Source organism: Panthera tigris, chromosome D1 (assembly GCF_018350195.1).
Source record: "Panthera tigris isolate Pti1 chromosome D1, P.tigris_Pti1_mat1.1, whole genome shotgun sequence".
NCBI classification, from domain to species: domain Eukaryota; kingdom Metazoa; phylum Chordata; class Mammalia; order Carnivora; family Felidae; genus Panthera; species Panthera tigris.
Genome location: NC_056669.1, coordinates 2,357,914 through 2,375,126, shown reverse-complemented (window position 1 = coordinate 2,375,126; position 17,213 = coordinate 2,357,914). Strand labels below are relative to the sequence as shown.

The 17,213-nt window shown below is 44.6% G+C and overlaps 1 protein-coding gene across 3 annotated transcripts in view; it reads left to right on the top strand.

Moving 5' to 3' along the window:
- PDGFD (platelet derived growth factor D) overlaps window positions 1-17,213 on the top strand; it is a 221,345-nt gene that overhangs the window by 134,090 nt on the left and 70,042 nt on the right. For 2 of the 3 annotated variants that reach the window (XM_042957827.1, XM_042957828.1), the window contains exons 2-3: window positions 14,008-14,194; window positions 16,819-16,999. In XM_042957827.1, coding sequence (XP_042813761.1) covers window positions 14,008-14,194; window positions 16,819-16,999 — 368 coding nt within the window. Of the gene's footprint in view, window positions 1-13,989; window positions 14,195-16,818; window positions 17,000-17,213 lie in introns of all 3 variants that reach the window. The other variant, XM_042957826.1, reaches the window with a different exon arrangement.

Below are 17,213 nucleotides of genomic sequence, written 5' to 3'. Positions count from 1 at the left end.
CAGTGTAAAAGTTAGAATTTTATTGAGTGTGTTTCAGGAGAAAATCTAATAAAGTGTAAGAGAAATTGGTCATGGTTTATGAATGAAATAAACAATATCATAATAGGAGTTCAGAACAACAGATCCAATGGCAATATCCTTGAAGCCTTAGATGACAGCAGAGGAAAAGTGTATTTTTTCCTCTTTTGCAAAATCTACCGTCACAGAAGAACCCGGAGGTTGCGCCTTCTCCCGCAGGGCGTCATACTTAGGGTGAAAAACATCGACCTGGTGCACAGTCTGAGAGTAACTCCGGGTTCCTGGCAGGTGCTCTCTGAGATCTGGGTAAATGCTTAAAGATTGATGGGCTGCTTTGGGTCTTGTCCCAGAAAATAACTTCAGATTCTTTTCTGCTAGTTGTGGGACAGACTAAGTATTTTTAATATATGCACTCCCAGGGAAGCCAGACAGATGCTGGTATATCATTCGTCATTTTTTTTCCGTGTAGCCTTCCAGTTTTGTAGCGTAAACCACAGTACGAAGATGCCCATGTGAGTTCACAAATTGATTCCCTTTAGCAATGCATGTACACACCATTAGCATTCTCAATACTCATTAAATGCTCGGATGAACTGTCCTTTATTAGAGCGCAGACCTTTTTTTCTATCACATCTGAAAAAATGATTCTAGATGATCCCAGGTGTGGTCCAACAAGAGAGCGAGCTTGCCTTATATTGACATATACTTCATACGCCAAGGGGATATTGCAAGTGTCTTAATCTCTAAAGGACAATATGTATTAGAGTATTTACAAGTTTCTAGTTTGACTCTCTACCCACCCCCATCTCTCTCTCATATATATATATACACACACATATATATATATATGTGTGTGTGTGTGTGTATGTATATATATATAATCTCCATGTGTTAATTGTTTAACTTAGTTTGCCCTTTCATGGATGATGTTATTTGCTATGACAGTTATACTTTAAAATGATGGTTACAGAGAGTAAGCAGGGTAATCCTACTTGAGATGGAGAACAGTTTATTCTGCAGTGTCATCTACCAACTCCGATAATTCCTGTACTTGTTCATTCATTCACTCTTGCAACATCCACTTGATCATAGGGACAGCGGGTGGTGCTGAGGACCGTCATAAGCTTGGCGGTGACCAGCACCAGAGCCACTGGACGTGCACAGCCTTGAGATGAGGGCAGAATAAAATCCAGGGGATATTAACACACGCGTTCCCGTGTTTCCCCTCAATCGGCTTACTGGTTACAGACATCTGATGTCTACTATTTAAAGAGTTGGTTGATACAATTAAGATAAGTCATAGAGTCAGTGAAGAATATAGAACAGAATCATCTCTGTTATGTCTAAGCAAGGCAGTTTCTGTTTGTGAATATGGGATCATAATGAGGACCAATAAGGCTCCCTTGAGCTCTTAATAGACCAGTAAACGTTCAGCGCTTGTTGTCGTACCTGGGACGTGTTTAGTAAATACTAACTCTTTGTGAAAATTATTATTGTAATCGAACATTTACAGATATTCTGAAGAACGTGTAAATAACGTGCTACACAAATTTAATTTGCCCACAAATGTCTTTAACCGAGACAGGAAAACCACCCAGTGTTTCCGTGTCACTCCCAAGCAAATATTCACTCAACAAGTATTTGTTGTGTATAATCTGGTTGAACAGGTAAGAGGAAGCCTAAATGTAGAGTATGAGTCAGTGGTGGAGTGGTGCAAACCAGGATTGGCAAAAACATGCTTCTGTCCCTGTAATTCAGGACCCGTGACAGACGTTGTTCATCATTTCCAACAGATGCTGGCTCAGAATCCTAAGAGAGAATTTCAGGAAGTCAACACCATTTAAGTTTACTCACTAGGTGAAACTCATTTGCTATCTCTAACAAGACAAGTTCTAAAGAAGGTCAAGGTCACAGGACGCCTGGGTGGCTTAGTCGGTTGAGCTTCAGCTCAGGTCATGATCTCACAGTTCGTGGGTTCGAGCCCTGCATTGGGCTCTGTGCTGACAGCTCAGAGCCTGGAGACTGCTTCGGATTCTCTGTCTCCCTCTAGCCCTGCCCCTCCCCTACTTGTGCTCTGTCTGTCTCTCAAAAGTAAATAAAATGTAAAAAAAAAAAAAAAAAAAGGTCAAGGTCACTTACTCAAATGTATTTTTCTCGCAACTCCGCAACATTTTTCTTTTTCCGTAGCCATCTAGGGATCATCTAGGAACTCTCTGCCCCTACCCATTTCTCTCCCGACTGCATCTCCCACCACCGTTAACAATGATTTATCTTGAAAAAGCAACGGGATGTTATTCCATGTATGGATAGATCATGGTACTGGTTGGGAAACACAGACACAGGTCAGGCCTTCCCTTCACCATGGGGTAAGCAAGAAGAGCCTTGTGGTCACTTCCAGGTCACTCCACCTGCTGGAGGTTAGGTCTGGCCACATGAACACCAGTGGATAATTCTTCACCCCCCAGGCTTCCCCTGCTGTGACTGTTAATATTACAATCGTGATGCCTCATTAGCTGGGGCCCCTGAGTGAGAAAACAGGAAGCAGGCCCCCCCCCACCAGCCCAAAGTTGATGGATGTGTAGTATGAGCAAGAAATAACCTTTTGTTAGAACCAGTGAGACTTTGGCTGGCGCAGTCTAACCTTTCCTGAGTGTGCATGGGTTGAGGGAAGAATCTGGAGGAGGCCCACCAGATCCGGTAAAGGTACTGGTGAGACTTGTTCGCATGAGATTGGACGAGAAACAGAAGGCTGGCTCCGCTCCCAAGCTCCACCCGCTGTAAAACCCGATGTGGCTTCATAGCAGGAGCTTCTGTGGGGAAAACACATCCGCTTTGAAACAAAACTTGTTTTAACAAAATGGTAATAGCATGAATCGATCCATAAAAGTATAACCTCTTTTGGTGCATTATCCCCATGAAAGTCCCAAGTTCATGACTTTTCTCAATTGCATCTCAAAAGTCTTCAAAATTATTTCTCTCCTTCAGTATTGAGACGGAGAGCCAGTGACCTTTCTTGTAACCAGTGTGTGTGTGTGTGTGTGTGTGTGTGTGTTTTCCTGATTTGCTTAGCTTAGCACTTTTGGACTCAGAATTTTTTTAATGTTTATTAATTTTTGCGAGAGAGAGCATGAGCGGGGGAAGGGCAGAGAGAGAGGGAGACACAGAATCCGAAGCAGGCTCCAGGCTCCAAGCTGTCAGCACAGAGCCCGACGCGGGGCTCGAACCCAAGAACTGTGAGATCATGGCCTGAGCTGAAGTCGGACGCTCAACTGACTGAGCCACCCAGGCACCCCCAGGCCTCAAGAATTTCCAGAAAGATTGAGGAATGCTGGAAATCTGTGTGCATTTCCTGCTTAATTAATTGTCCTCTCATTTTTGGCTCCTGTGAGTTACTGATCTCTAGAGCAAACGATTCTCTTGAAAGCTATCAGCTTTTGACAGATAGATGTTTATCACCATCACAATGTATGAATTATTTGCATTAATATGTCATAGCTTTGACAATTCTTTGACCTATTCTGAGATATATAGTAATTTCTACTGCCTTTAATTTTATTGTCTGAGGTAGGGAGGGAATTTATTTTCTTAAGGCCCAGTGACAGGTCAAAATTTAGCTTTATGTACTTGTATATATCTTCTCAGCTTTGGTCCTGTAAAGTGCTTGATTCTTTCTTTACAAGAGAATATGGATGAGCTATCATTTCTCTGCTTTTTATTGTATGTATATTTTTCATTTCTTTTTCCACACTCATTTGTATGCATAAAAACCCTTTAATTTTAGAGCTCCATTTTAATGCGAACTTTATAAAGGCATTTGAAGTGACAGTTAGATATCCAAATGTAAATTATACTTCATCCATAAATGGTGCTATACATGAAAATATATGAATTTGAAGTAAGGTGGATAGTTCTCTCTTAAGCATGACTAAACTTACACAAAACTCTGTCCCAACCTGCTCCATTTCCTAACAGTTGGACCGTCCTACACTATTTCCCTATTTTGAAATACTAATATTCGAGGGGCACCTGGGTGGCTCAGTCAGTTAAGCATCTGCCTTTGGCTCGGGTCATGATCTCATGGTTCATGAGTTCGAGTCCCACATCGGGTGTACTTGAGCCCCACTTTGGGCGAGCCCCATTTCTCCCTCTCTCTCTTTCTCTCTCCCTCTCTCTGTCCCTTGCTCATTTGCTTCCTCTCTCTCTCTCTCAAAAAAAAAAAAGGAAGAAAGAAACATTAATATGCAAAAAAAGTGTTTTTTTGGTATTGAAAAGTGACTCAATCTGTAAGTAGCACCAAGGCCATGCAGCTTAATAAACACATAAGCCTAATTATAGATCTATGTAATTATTACATGGGAGGTGATTAATGCACATATCAAACATAGACATAGGTATACACAGAACACAGATCATAAGGATCCTTATATTAACTCCCAGTTTTCTTCTTGGATTTGATGAATGTTTAGTCACATGTGATTAGGAAAATGCTTTCTCTTTGTCACATGAATTGCGTTTTTAATCTCTGGGCTTTTTCAGAATCATTGTCTTTGTTCCCCCCTGTTCAGATTCCGCGGTGGTTTTGTTGGACTGACTGCTTCCTCCTGAAACTTACCCTGTAAAATAACTTCAGAAACTTCTTACTCTCTGTGCATACTCAGAGTTCATACTTCAGTCTTCCTGACGATGTAAGGATACAATTTTTCATATAATTAGTGTTTCCTAGAGAAAAGGCTGAAACTACTTTTTCCTGGGTATGACTTTCCTTTCTGTTTTGTCTGTTATCTTTCTGTGTCTCTGATCTGTGTTGCCAATGATTAAAGCAGATAATTTTTGTCGTTGGGATTGTCTTGTTTTCTAGGTTCACATTAGGATAAGTGAAAAGTTCTCTGATTCTGTAATGCTTTCTGTCATGCCACTCAGCAGTGCCCATCCCCACCTACCACAGTTCTGAGTGGTATTATTCATTCCTCTTCACATCCTTCACGTGTCAACAACATCAGAAAACAAAGGTCTACAGTAGAAGAAAAGAATTATTGGGGAAATAATTAATGTGAATTATCCTTTGTTTTAATTTTTATTTATTGTTAGTTTTTTAATGTTTATTTTTGAGAGAGAGAGAGAGACAAAGCGTGAGCAGGGGAGGGGCAGAGAGAGAGGGAGACAGAGAATCCGAAGCAGGCTCCAGGCGCTGAGCTGTCAGCAAAGAGCCCGATGCAGGGCTTGAAGGCACAAACCGTGAGATCATGACCTGAGCCGAAGTCAGATGCTTAACCGACTGAGCCGCCCAGGTGCCCCTTTAATATGAATTATCCTAATGTGATAGAATACAGTATGGCTATTTTAGGGCAATCTTTAATTTCACTGACTTTAATTTTCTAAATCTAGACCAAAAATAATTTTCATTTGATTATAATTTTACAATCACTTCTGTAATATACCTATAAAGTAGAAGCCATTTTGCAGGAAAGAGTATAGAGTAATCCCCCGGCCCCTTACTTGCCATCTCGCTTTCCACGATTTTGGTGAGCGGGTCACCTGTGGTCAGGAAGCAGGTGATATAAAGTTGTAAAGTTCTGATGTAAAGTTGAAAGGTCAGGGGTAACCAACCTCATGCTTTATCACAAGCCTGTGTCATTTACCTTGCTGCGTTTTATCACCTCACATCATCGTGAGAAGTGTGAGTACAGAATAAGATATTTTGAGGGAAAGAGACAGAATGCCCACATTCGTGTAAGTTTCATCACAGTATCTTGTTATAATTGTTTTATTTCATTAGTATCTGCTGTTGATCTTTCACTGTGTCTAATTATAAAGGAGGCTTTATCAGAGGTATGCATGTTTAGAGAAAACATAGTGTAGATAGGTTTCAATACGATCTGTGGTTCCAGGCATCCACGGAGGTCTTGGAACATGTGGCCTGTGGCTCCAAGAGGCTACCAAAATCGCTCACCATTGTGTAATGACCCAACAAAACCTCGTGTGTTAAAAGATCTCGTGAGGTGAGGAATAATCACTCTCACGTGGTACTTTGGCCATCGCCGCACTCCTGGTGACGGTTTCTGGCAAATGTGCAAAAAAGAATTCATGGTACTTTGTATTTTCCTATGTTGCTCGACTCAGATTCTTCAAGAAGAACAATTTTGAGCTCAGAGAATTATCAAGTGAGGTTAGTCTCCAGAAACACTCTCCAAATTGTTACTCTGAGGAAGTTTGTTTACAAAACATTAACACTTTGGCGCGTGCCAAAAGGAACTGTAATTTAAAAAAAAAAAAAAAAAAAAAGATGCCGAACTGGCAGACAACCAACTCCCTCCTCCCTGAACCTTCATAATTAGAAAGGTTTTGAATTACGGCTGGAGTTCCTAGAAAAATCTCTGCTGGAGAATTGAAAATAAACGGCTGACATTTAATTGCTTTGTGCCCGAGTTGCTTAAAAGCAGAGTGAGCACAGGTGACTTGTTGGAGAGCTGATCGGGGGTCTGGGGGGGCCTCGTGCTCACCAGGAACATGGGACAGGTGTGCCTGAGTCTCCTTCGTGAGCATGGCCCCACCAAGACACCCAGCAAGGCGTTAGTTCAGTGATGGCACGCTTCGGTGCCTTAGGAAACACGGAGGGGAGAGATGTTAAGAATGCTCTCGTGCTGATTTTTAAACTAACGTTTCTAATGAAGTCTAACTTACACCTTTAGCACCACAGCCCTGTGCTTTTGAAGTTAGATGATTTTGCATAAATTGTCTCCTAATTAAATTCCACTTCATCCCCATTGTGTGTCTTAGGGTCTGTCCTACACATCGACCTACTCGTTTTAGAATTAGGGACTCCGTGCCCTACACTCCTCCGTAATCTCCACCTCTCCCTCTTTCTTGTTTGCGTCTTCAACGTGCCCTGCACTGCCTCTTGCTAATGAAGGTACCATTTTGCATGCTAGGATGTTTTTCTATCTTTCTATACTGTGTTGTTAGCCACTGAGGGAGAATGCGAAGATAATTGTGGTAATCCCGATCTTAACACATTAGGCAAAGCTGAGCTCACTGCTGTAAATTCCATGCTTACATCAGTCACCCGACTCTGCAGGTTGTCAGGTAGATCTGAGCGTGGCCCCCACGCACAACAGCAGATTCTCCTGCTTTTTTTTCTCCCAGTGTTGTCCTTCTTTTTCTTGGTCCCTGGCTTTTTCAGCGTGGTACAGCCTGCTTGCATAGTCAACACGGTGGCACAGATTTTGATGGAAATAGTACAGAATAGGAGGAAGGACCTTTCAGTGGAGCTCTCCCCACAATGTAGCCCCCACAATGTCAGGCGCACTGGCTACATCAAAATGGACATCTTAGAAATACATTTTTCTGCTTTATTTCTGATAAAGCTCCCTTTTATGTGTTGTCTTACTTCGAGATACCCTTCAGTTTTTAAGAAGTCCGAATACGCATTTTATGCAGGAACATCCATCCGTGTGTGGATGTAACGGATACATCTTTTACATTTTTTAAGGTTATGTATTTATTTTGAGAGAGACAGAGACAGCATGAGCCGGAGAGGGACAGAGAGAGGGAGAGAGAGAATCTCAATAGGCTCTGTTTGCACTGTCAGCACAGAGCCGAAGGTGGGCTCAATCCCACGAACCGTGAGATCGTGACCTGAGCTGAAATCAAGAGCTGGACACTTAACCGACTGAGCCCCCCCCACACCCCTCAGATATATTTTGAGAGTCTCCCCTTGCCCACACTAGCAGGCACTGGCATTCCTTTTCCTCAAGGAATGTAGCATTCTGCGTATGATTTTTTCTTTCTACTCTCCTACGAGACCTTCAAAGAAATTATAAAGCACCTTTCAGTATCTTCAGTGTTTGTCTCCTGTACCTAACCAGCCTCACTTAGCTTTAAAAAGGGCTAAACACAGAGTACATTGTTCCCGCATTAAAAGATTTACTCAAACTCTTCCATAATGTGTTCAGCACAGATTGATGTATGAAGGAGCTACTTAGGTGCCTGGAATACTTTTCTAGTATATAAGAAATAAAAATTTTCCGGGTGCCTGGGTGGTCAGTGTGTTAGGGCCTGACTCTGGATTTCAGCTCAGGTCACGACCTCACGGTGTGTGAGATCGAGCCCCACATGGGCCTGCTTGGGATTCTGTCTCTCCCTCTCTCTCTGCCCCTCCCTTGCTCACCCTTTCTCTCTCTGTCTCTCAAAATAAATAAATAAACATTAAAATAAGAAAAAAAAAGGTTGTTCTAAATGTGTGTTGGAACAACTCGTTAGAGTTACCCACTTGTACTCTTATTTGAGATGACAAGGTACAACTGTGTATAAAATTATTGTCAGACAGAAGTGTCTATCCCATTGGAGATTTTGGACTTGAGATTCCATTTCCCCATCTCTGCCTTGCCCTTGACTACTTAGTCATGGTCAAACCACTGGCAGGTGCATCCTCTTGAAAGAAAATGGTCACGTCACTTGGACCCGAAGTGAATCTTGAGTGCCACATGACCCAGACCCTGAAGTATGAGTTTAAGAACCAGGAGCCACAAAGAGGACATGGTGTGTGGAATCCTGGAGTTCGTCATGGTGGGAAAGCCACCAGGGTGAGAACACCGACCGTGGGGTTGGACTGAAGTCCACTCTTACACACGCCGGCCTCTGCAGCAAATCACTTTAACTTCTCGCTGCTGGTTTCATTACCTGTTGAAGTCACAAAACAAAATTAAATTTAAAAGAAAAAGCAGAATGAGAGCAATGATATTTACTGCCTCCTTTTTTGTTACATAAACTTATATTTATGATGGACTTACAAAATTGGATTCTTACAACCACTGTTGCTCCCTGCAAAAATCAAGTAGCCTCGTTGTGGTCGTTTAGCATGGGAAGTGGGACTTCTTCGTTTGTATATCATTCAGCTATAGTCTGGGCCAGCGCCATTTCTGTGATCTAGTGCATAATTACAGAGCAGGCATTTCACAAATGAAGTTTTGTAATATATCCCTTTGCAAGGTAGGACTTTCCTGACTCAGTGACCGCTTTTTGTTTTTGCCTCTTGGCTGCAGAATAGAGTTTGTGATATCAGTTGTGCCTCTGGCTCCTGGACTGGGACAGTGGGGCAAACGGGTAGGCCTGGACTGTTGTGCTGAATTTGTGGGAGCACCAGGTGCAGTCTGTAATTCTACCGTTGTGTTCCGATGGAATCGTTGATCAAGCATTTTCATCCTTATGTAGCCACTGAGCATTTGGCCTCTGCATTTTAGGTTGTCATAGATAACATTACGACCTGAGAAGAAATAAAAGCATTAGCATTATTCATGATTTCATCTGTTCTTAAACATTACGTTATGGATCACCACGTATCTCTGTTGGGACCAGGAAGGACTCGATTCCATGAAATGGAGAAAGCTAGGTCGGGGGTTGACCGGCAGAGTCGGTGGGTAGGCGACTCGATTCCATGAAATGGAGAAAGCTAGGTCGGGGGTTGACCCGCAGAGTCAGCAGGTAGGCGACTCGATTCCATGAAATGGAGAAAGCTAGGTCGGGGGTTGACCCGCAGAGTTGGTGGGTAGGCGACTCGATTCCATGAAATGGAGAAAGCTAGGTCAGGGGTTGACCTGCAGAGTCGGTGGGTAGGCGCCTGTGGACCAGAAATGATGAGGTGGAGGAGGCTCCCAGGTCAAAGACAGGAAAGCAAGTCCCAAACAGGTCAGCAGCTGGTGAGGTCAGATGGAAAACTGAACTTGAGGTGTGGAGTCATAGCAAGGAGGTGCAGGAACCAGGAAAGTCAAGAATAAGAAGCAAAGTAGTAGAGCACATGAGATGGTCCTCGAGGTGAGTGGTTCTCCAGCTAGGGAGCGTTTGCATCACCTGGAGGGCCATTACAACACATAGTGCTGGTCTCTACCCCCAGCTTTGCTGCCTCAGTAGGTCTGGGTAGGGCCCAATCATGTGCATTTCTAACAAGCTCCCAGGTGATGTTAATGAGTCTGATTTGGGAACCCCACTTGGCTGTTCTAGATGAATCCCAGACAGAAGTGATGTGGCCTGCAGTGACTTTTCATGAGCTCCTTTGACACTCGGTTGGATGAGTTGAGTTTGTTTAAAGGGTTGGGGACAGAATCAACAAATACAACATTTGGCGTGTTTTTTTTTTTCCATTTTAATTGGTTTTAAAAAAAAGATGAAATGCGTAACTCAGAGTTTATGAGGATGTAAACTTCCTTCTGTGTGAGAATATAAAATAAGAAGTTACATTCTTGCCATATAAACTTGCATGGAAACTGTTGTCTATGAAAAGTGATGTGTTTCATATTTTTGTGGCTCAACAGCTCCCACGACGCTCTGGTTAAAGGTGTGTGCTCTGAAGAGTCAATGCCTAGGGTCAAATTGTGATTCACCACTAGCTCTGTGCCTGGAGCTAACAAGTTTCTTACATGCTCTGAACTTCCTCGGTCACGTGGGGGATATTTACTAATATCATAGGGTTGTCGCAAGATTGAGTGACTATCATATACTTACTGGGGTGCCTGGCGCGTAATAATTGCCCCATCAATGTTAGCATGATTGCACACCACAGTAAATGCTCTCATTCAGAAGGGTGACTTCATCTATAAGACTTGGTGGTAATTCGGGGTAAACCCGGTATGTTGGGTCTGTACTGTAATTCATTATAACTCTTCTGCTGAGAACAGCCCTGAGTCGGCATGAAGTTATACACTATATGTAAACAGTGTGATTCACAAGTCAGAGCAGATTACAGATAGCAAAGAGTCTAAAACTGCGTCTACCAAATTTAAGAGTAAGGAAGAGTGGTTAAAAGCATCAGGTCTGGAGCCGGAGAGCCCGGGTTAGTGCTCTGACTCCATCCTTTACCTGCTCTGTGACTTTAAAGAAATTCCTTGACTTCTCTGTGCCTCAGAATCTTCATCTGTAGAAGGGCAGTGATAGCCACGTCGCAGAGTGGCTCACACACGCATACCGTGTCCTATTTGTAAACAGTTTACATGCAAAGTGCTTCAACAATGTCTGGCCCAAAGTGAGCAGTATAAATGGGGTCACTATCATTCATGTGTGTGTATATGTATATTTTGGCAGGATTTTGATTTTTTTTAATTTTTTAATGTTTATTTTTGAGAGAGACAGCATGAGCAGGGGAGGGGCAGAAAGAGAGGGGACATGGAATCTGAAGCAGGCTCTAGGCTCTGAGCTGTTGTCACAGAGCCCGACACGGCGTTTGAACTCACAAACTGTGAGATCATGACCTGAGCTGAAGTCAGACGCTTAACTGACTGAGCCACCCAGGCGCCCCAGGATTTTGATATTTAAGGGAAAATAAATAGGGAAACTTGACAAAAAAATTTTTTTTTCAGGTTGACATAGTTCAATACAGTGCAGTATAGGTCTGTGGTAAATTTGTAGTACTGGAAACCAGTTTGTCTTAACCACACTGTATCAGAAGGAAACTCCACCCCACCCCTGCTTTCTTAAGAGTGGAATAAGCATCTCCTGGGACGCCTGGGCGGCTCAGTCAGTTCAGCAGCCGACTTCGGCTTCAAATCTCACGGTTTGTGAGTTCAAGCCCTGCGTCGGGCTCCACGCTGACACTCGGAACCTGCTTGGGATTCTCTGTCTCCCTTTGTCTCTGCTCCTCTCGCTCTCTCTCAAAATAAGTAAATGACCTTACACAGTAAAAATACTAAGTTAGAGAACTATTAAGCAAATAATGCTACTGGAGGAAACACGGCACGGATTATGACGGTAAATCTCCAGTGATGGAAGTGTTGAAGACACCGCAAAACATCATGTTTAGATCCTGTGCTCGGTGACTGACTGTTGATTGACTGGTGGATGGTTGACATTTCTCTTCCTCGCAAACAGCCCTCCCCCATTTCCTACAAGCCCCAGATGACAGCTGAGCAGACGGGCAATTTTCACGGCTACATTTGCAGTGTCAGGTGAAGGGAAGAGAAGAGGGGAAGGCCAGCCAGGAAGAGTGGTTGTCGTTCCCGGGGAGGGCGTGTGGCTGGGCTCACTGGAGGGGGCACAGAGCTGTGCTCTCGTGTCCTGGGTTCAAGTCTGCAGTTCCCATGCAAGACGCTTCTGCATCTCGCGGGCTGTGTCCTCCTCCTCCCTCTGGTACGTGGGGAGCCTCCAGCCGCCCTCCACATCCCAGCCTTCCCGTGGCTTCCAGCAGCGACGTAAGCCTCCCTGACCCGGCTCGCTGAATTACAGGCCTCGAGTAAACGCTCTGCGGGCAAGCACAAATGGACTGTGGTTGGATGCAGCACCGGCAGGGTCCACACAGCCAGAATCCAAAGTGCAAAGAACTCAGCGTGTGGGAAGGATGTAGAAACGGGCCCGCCTCGGCTGTCAGGCTGACACAGGTCTCCCAGCCTTAGGTCAGAGTTCACGGCTTATGGGCACGGCTCGTACCCCCTGCACTTCAGACGCCAGCTGCAGATTTTGGGGCGCCATAACCAACAGGCTATCAATTCAGGGTCCCCCCGTAAACCCGTCAAGTTTGATGATTTGGTAGAACAATTTGTAGAACTCACGAAGGCACTAGAGTTACAATGACAGTTTTACTGCTGAGTTTTATTGTAAAGAGTGCATTTCAGGACCAGCCCAATGAGGACACACAGGGTGAGATCTGGGGGCTGGCGGCGGGGGGGGGGGGGGGGTTCCCAAGCACGAAGCGCCCTCCCCAGCAAGTGCACGTGCACCAACAGCCGGGAGGTTTACTCAAGCTTCCAGGACCAGACTTTTCCCGGGGTTTCATTCTGCAGGTGGGACTGGGAGAATGACTGCTGATGGGACCAGACTCCATCTACAGTGCTCCTTTCCTCCAGGGAGGTTGTGAGGTCAGGCTGATGTCAGGGCTCCAAACCCTCTGCCTTTCAACACACGGTTGGGTTGGTCTTACTGTATAGCCAGCCCACTTCCGGAAACTGGTGGGGAGGGGGCACAGTTAATTGCCTCATTAGTGTAAACCCAGACGTGGCCCCAGGGCCCACGGTGAATAACAAAGACCCTTCAGTCACCTGGGAAGTTCTAAGTGGGTAGGATTTCCCGGTCAAGAACCCGGCACAAAGACCACACAAGTTCTTTATCATATGACACGTGGAAAATACAAGAATTGGGCCCACAAGTCACCAAAAACTAAGGCAAAGAACTAATGATTTTTGTGATACAGAAACCACTGGAAAATGTCATTTGAATAAAAAATGAGTAGCTATTGGGGCACCTGGGGGGACCGACTTCGGCTCAGGTCATGATCTCACGGCTCATGAGTTCGAGCCCCGCGTCAGGCTCTGTGCTGACAACTCAGAGCCTGGAGCCTGCTTCCGATTCTGTGTCTCCCTCTCTCTCTGTCCCTTGCCTACTCACACTCTTTCTCTGTCTCTCAAAAATAAATAAACATTAAAAAAATTTTTAAAAATGAGTAGTCATTAAGCACCATTGGATCCTTTCATATTTTTCACTCCCTCGGTCATTTGTTCAGTGATATTTCTGGAGTTCTACCTGCGCTCGTTGCTGAAGCTATAGTATCAATGCTGTAAGGGTAGAGAAAAACAGAAAGTTGTTGTTTTGCTTTTTGGGGGGCTTTTTGTGTCATAGGGAAAAATGGAAGGGTTAATGAACTATTTGAAATTATTTACTCATTTTAATGTCGATCTAAACGAACCTGAGTTCTGAGGTGACTTCATGTGCTTTGTCGAAAACTACGTTAAAAGAGGTCTCCAATCACAAAATATCGCCAGCAAGTGCAGACTTGTGAGGACTCAGGGGACTGGGGGTAAGAGAAGGAGTCTGTCCGTTCTGTGTAGAAAGAACCAGAAAGCGGCCGCTTGGTCTCAGGTTGTTAGACGAAATCGCGACGTGCTTTGAAATGTGATGTTTTCAACTGCTGTGTTTTTTTGTTGTTGTTTGTTTTTTTGCTTTCTCGTAATTGGAACAACATACTAATTTCTACAAGTTTGTGACTACTAACAGACAGCAATCACCTCACAGACTTGTACCGAAGAGACGAGACCATCCAGGTGACAGGAAACGGCCATGTGCAGAGCCCTCGCTTCCCCAACAGCTACCCCAGGAACCTGCTTCTGACGTGGCGCCTGCGTTCCCAGGAGAAAACGAGAATACAGCTGGCCTTTGACAGTCAGTTCGGATTAGAGGAGGCGGAAAATGATATCTGCAGGTGAGTGGGGAGAAACGCAGGTCAGGGGTCACGTCCAAGGGGAAGAAACGATGGATGTAAAACCTCGAATCGTGCTTTCCTTTGGGGACCCGCCCAGATCCGAGCGGACAAATTACAGGGGGCACAGGCTTTGTCTGCAGAGGGCCCGGTCACAGAACCCCAGGTACGCACCCGTCAGAGCCGGGCCGCCGGGGAAGGGCCCCTGTCTTGGCCGGGCCTCGAGCAGCCTTTGGGAGCACATAGATGCATCCAGCATCCCACGATACCCGCAGCCACATCATGTGGCTGTAAGGAGCGTGTAAGGAGCCCCTGTAGGGCTCCGGGAACTGACCCCGGTCATTGTAGCCCGCGCACTGGAAGGTGGTGATGGTGAGGACCATGTCAGGGCCTTACCCTGAAATCCTGGGCCTCAGAGAAGAAAGAAACATCACCCCCCCTCAGATGGTCCGTTTGCCGTCCTTTTCTGGGTCTGCTCGATCATCTTGTGCCTTCTAAGCGTATGTATCGGAGGGAGGGCTTTGTTTCCTCTCTGTGCTTCCCGCACGCATGGGTTCTGCAATGCCAAATCCTTTCAGCAGGTTTATTTTCCTCTGAATAAGAAGAGGGTGCCTCAAATTTGGCTGTCCTTTGTCGCATGTTGATTATGCTGGCAGCTTTTGTTGTGTGGCTGTTTCTTCCAGAATAACAGCAGTGCCTGTTACTTTCTAGGACCACAGAGGGTAATGTATGCCAGAAAGCAGACACAAATACGTGCCCCAAGAGCTGGTTCACGTTTACAGAGAGAACACACTCCAGCGGGTTTTGTGTCTTGTCACCCTTGAAAGGGAGAACTGATTTTCTGTGCTGGGGAAAGAGTTGGTGCGGGGAAAAAAAAAATGTTTTTTTGAGGATTGTTAAGGGGTGATGGCATGAAAGGGAAGCCAGGTCTCCATGATGAGGTGAGGTTTTGATCCGGGTAGATGGGAGCTGTGTCAGCACCCATGCCTTGAAAATGGAAGACGCTAAGGGTGGTTTCCTTTCGGGACCTTTCAGCCAATCCAATTGTGGCTCAAAATTTATGGAGGCAGATAGAGGAGTAAGAGGCAGGGAAGGGGACAGGAAGAAGGAAGAGACAGACTGACTTCATCTCAGGGAAAAACTACACTGATGGATTTACACCGCAAGAAAGTGACCTTTGGTGGTATTAACAAAGTTTCAAGTACACTCATTCTTTGCGTGGTAACTGTGATTTACACATATTGTATATAAAATGCAATGCGCTTGATTTCCTGCCATCTGTTCCCAAGCCTCCTTGATGTTTACATTGTAATATTTTATTGCTTGAATAATGATTCTTTGTGAGTGCTTCTCACCTTCCAAGCACCGCATAAACATTAAGTAATTAATTTACACACCACCCAAGAGATACCCAGCCGGTGAATTTGTGTAAACCTCTTACTTTGCTCAGAGGGAAACTGAGGCAAAAGGACGGAAGGGCCCATAAATCGCTGTCAACGAAGTGTAGTCGCCCAGTCGTTACACGGTCCCGCCCGGTCCAGTAAAAGCTCTGTGCCTCCTGGTAGACTTTCTCCATATTCAGCCGCCATGTTTCTCGTGCTGATCCCGCAAGGGCAGTTGTGAAGAACATATCAAGAGGCTTGAGTCTACGACCACTGTTCGCCCAGAGTGCCCATCCTTTGCGTTGTGACTTTAGCATTCAAAGACATTCGGGGAGAGGCAGAGTGACTGATGGCCGGAACTGAAGGGCAGATAGTTCAGCTCACAAGTAGAATGTCCCGAGATTTGGGGTGTCCTGAAAATAAAGTCGATGATCCCTGGAAGATGTCCACTGTGTCCCTGAAGAGAGTCTACTGTGTGATGGAAAGGTTATATGGAACATTGAAAGAGGCCTTCCCCACCTCCTCAGTCCTGGCATTCTGTGTTTCTCTGACCAGCATCAGAGCCGAACCATCCATGGTCGTCACCTCATCCACACCCTGGTTTAACCAGATACCTCCAGTATTTCTTAGGGCACCTCCCTCTCCCAAATCGTAATGCTTTTCACTATGATAACCATCCTAGTTTATTATAGGATCCTTGCAAAAGACAGTTTCCAGAAGGGAAGAGAGCTTTTTATTTTATTTTACCATTTATTTTCTGTAATGAGATGATGTAACATAATGCTGATTCCACATGCTGTATAGATACGGATCATTTCTTAAGGGACCACTGGATGTGGCGAATTAATTAAAAGTGGGAATTGGTTTGAAAACCTTTATATAGTAAATATTTGCGCATATAATTAAAGCTGGATCTCCAAAAATAGGACAACAGATTATAATTATTACTTTTCCTAGGAAACCCTTCCAAGCCAGATGTTCAGAAAGTGGCCCATTTTGATGACTGTTGATTTGGGAATACTCATGGCTAAATGTGCATAACGTTCTTTCAGATTATTGACGTTTGAATTTGAAAGACTGAACCCAAAGACTGGCTTTCCTGTAAAAATTTCTGTAGGCTTTAATTTTCATGTTAGGTGGTAGTCATGAGAAATCACATATGTTACTTTTAATTTCTCCGGGGAAGGATGAATGTCAAAGCGTGCTGTAATCAAAATTTGCTTATTTCTGTCACATTGAAACTAGGTATGATTTTGTGGAGGTTGAAGATGTATCTGAGACCAGTACCGTAATTAGAGGGCGGTGGTGTGGACACAAAGACGCTCCCCCCAGAATAACATCAAGAACAAACCAAATTAAAATAACATTCAAGTCTGATGACTACTTCGTGGCTAAACCTGGATTCAAGATCTATTATTCTTTTGTGGTAAGTATCCTAACCGCCCTGTGATCAAAAGCAGACACTGGTTTCACGAAGTACAGAGATCGTTTTCTATGATGAAACGCAGTGGTGTGAGGGTGAACTGTGTTAATTCTCCGTGGGATGCTGCATTACTGCCCTACGGCCAACATGGTATAAAGCTTTCTGGAGTAAGGAGCACTGTTTTGATCTATTAGGTCAACGCTTGGGTCTACGCATA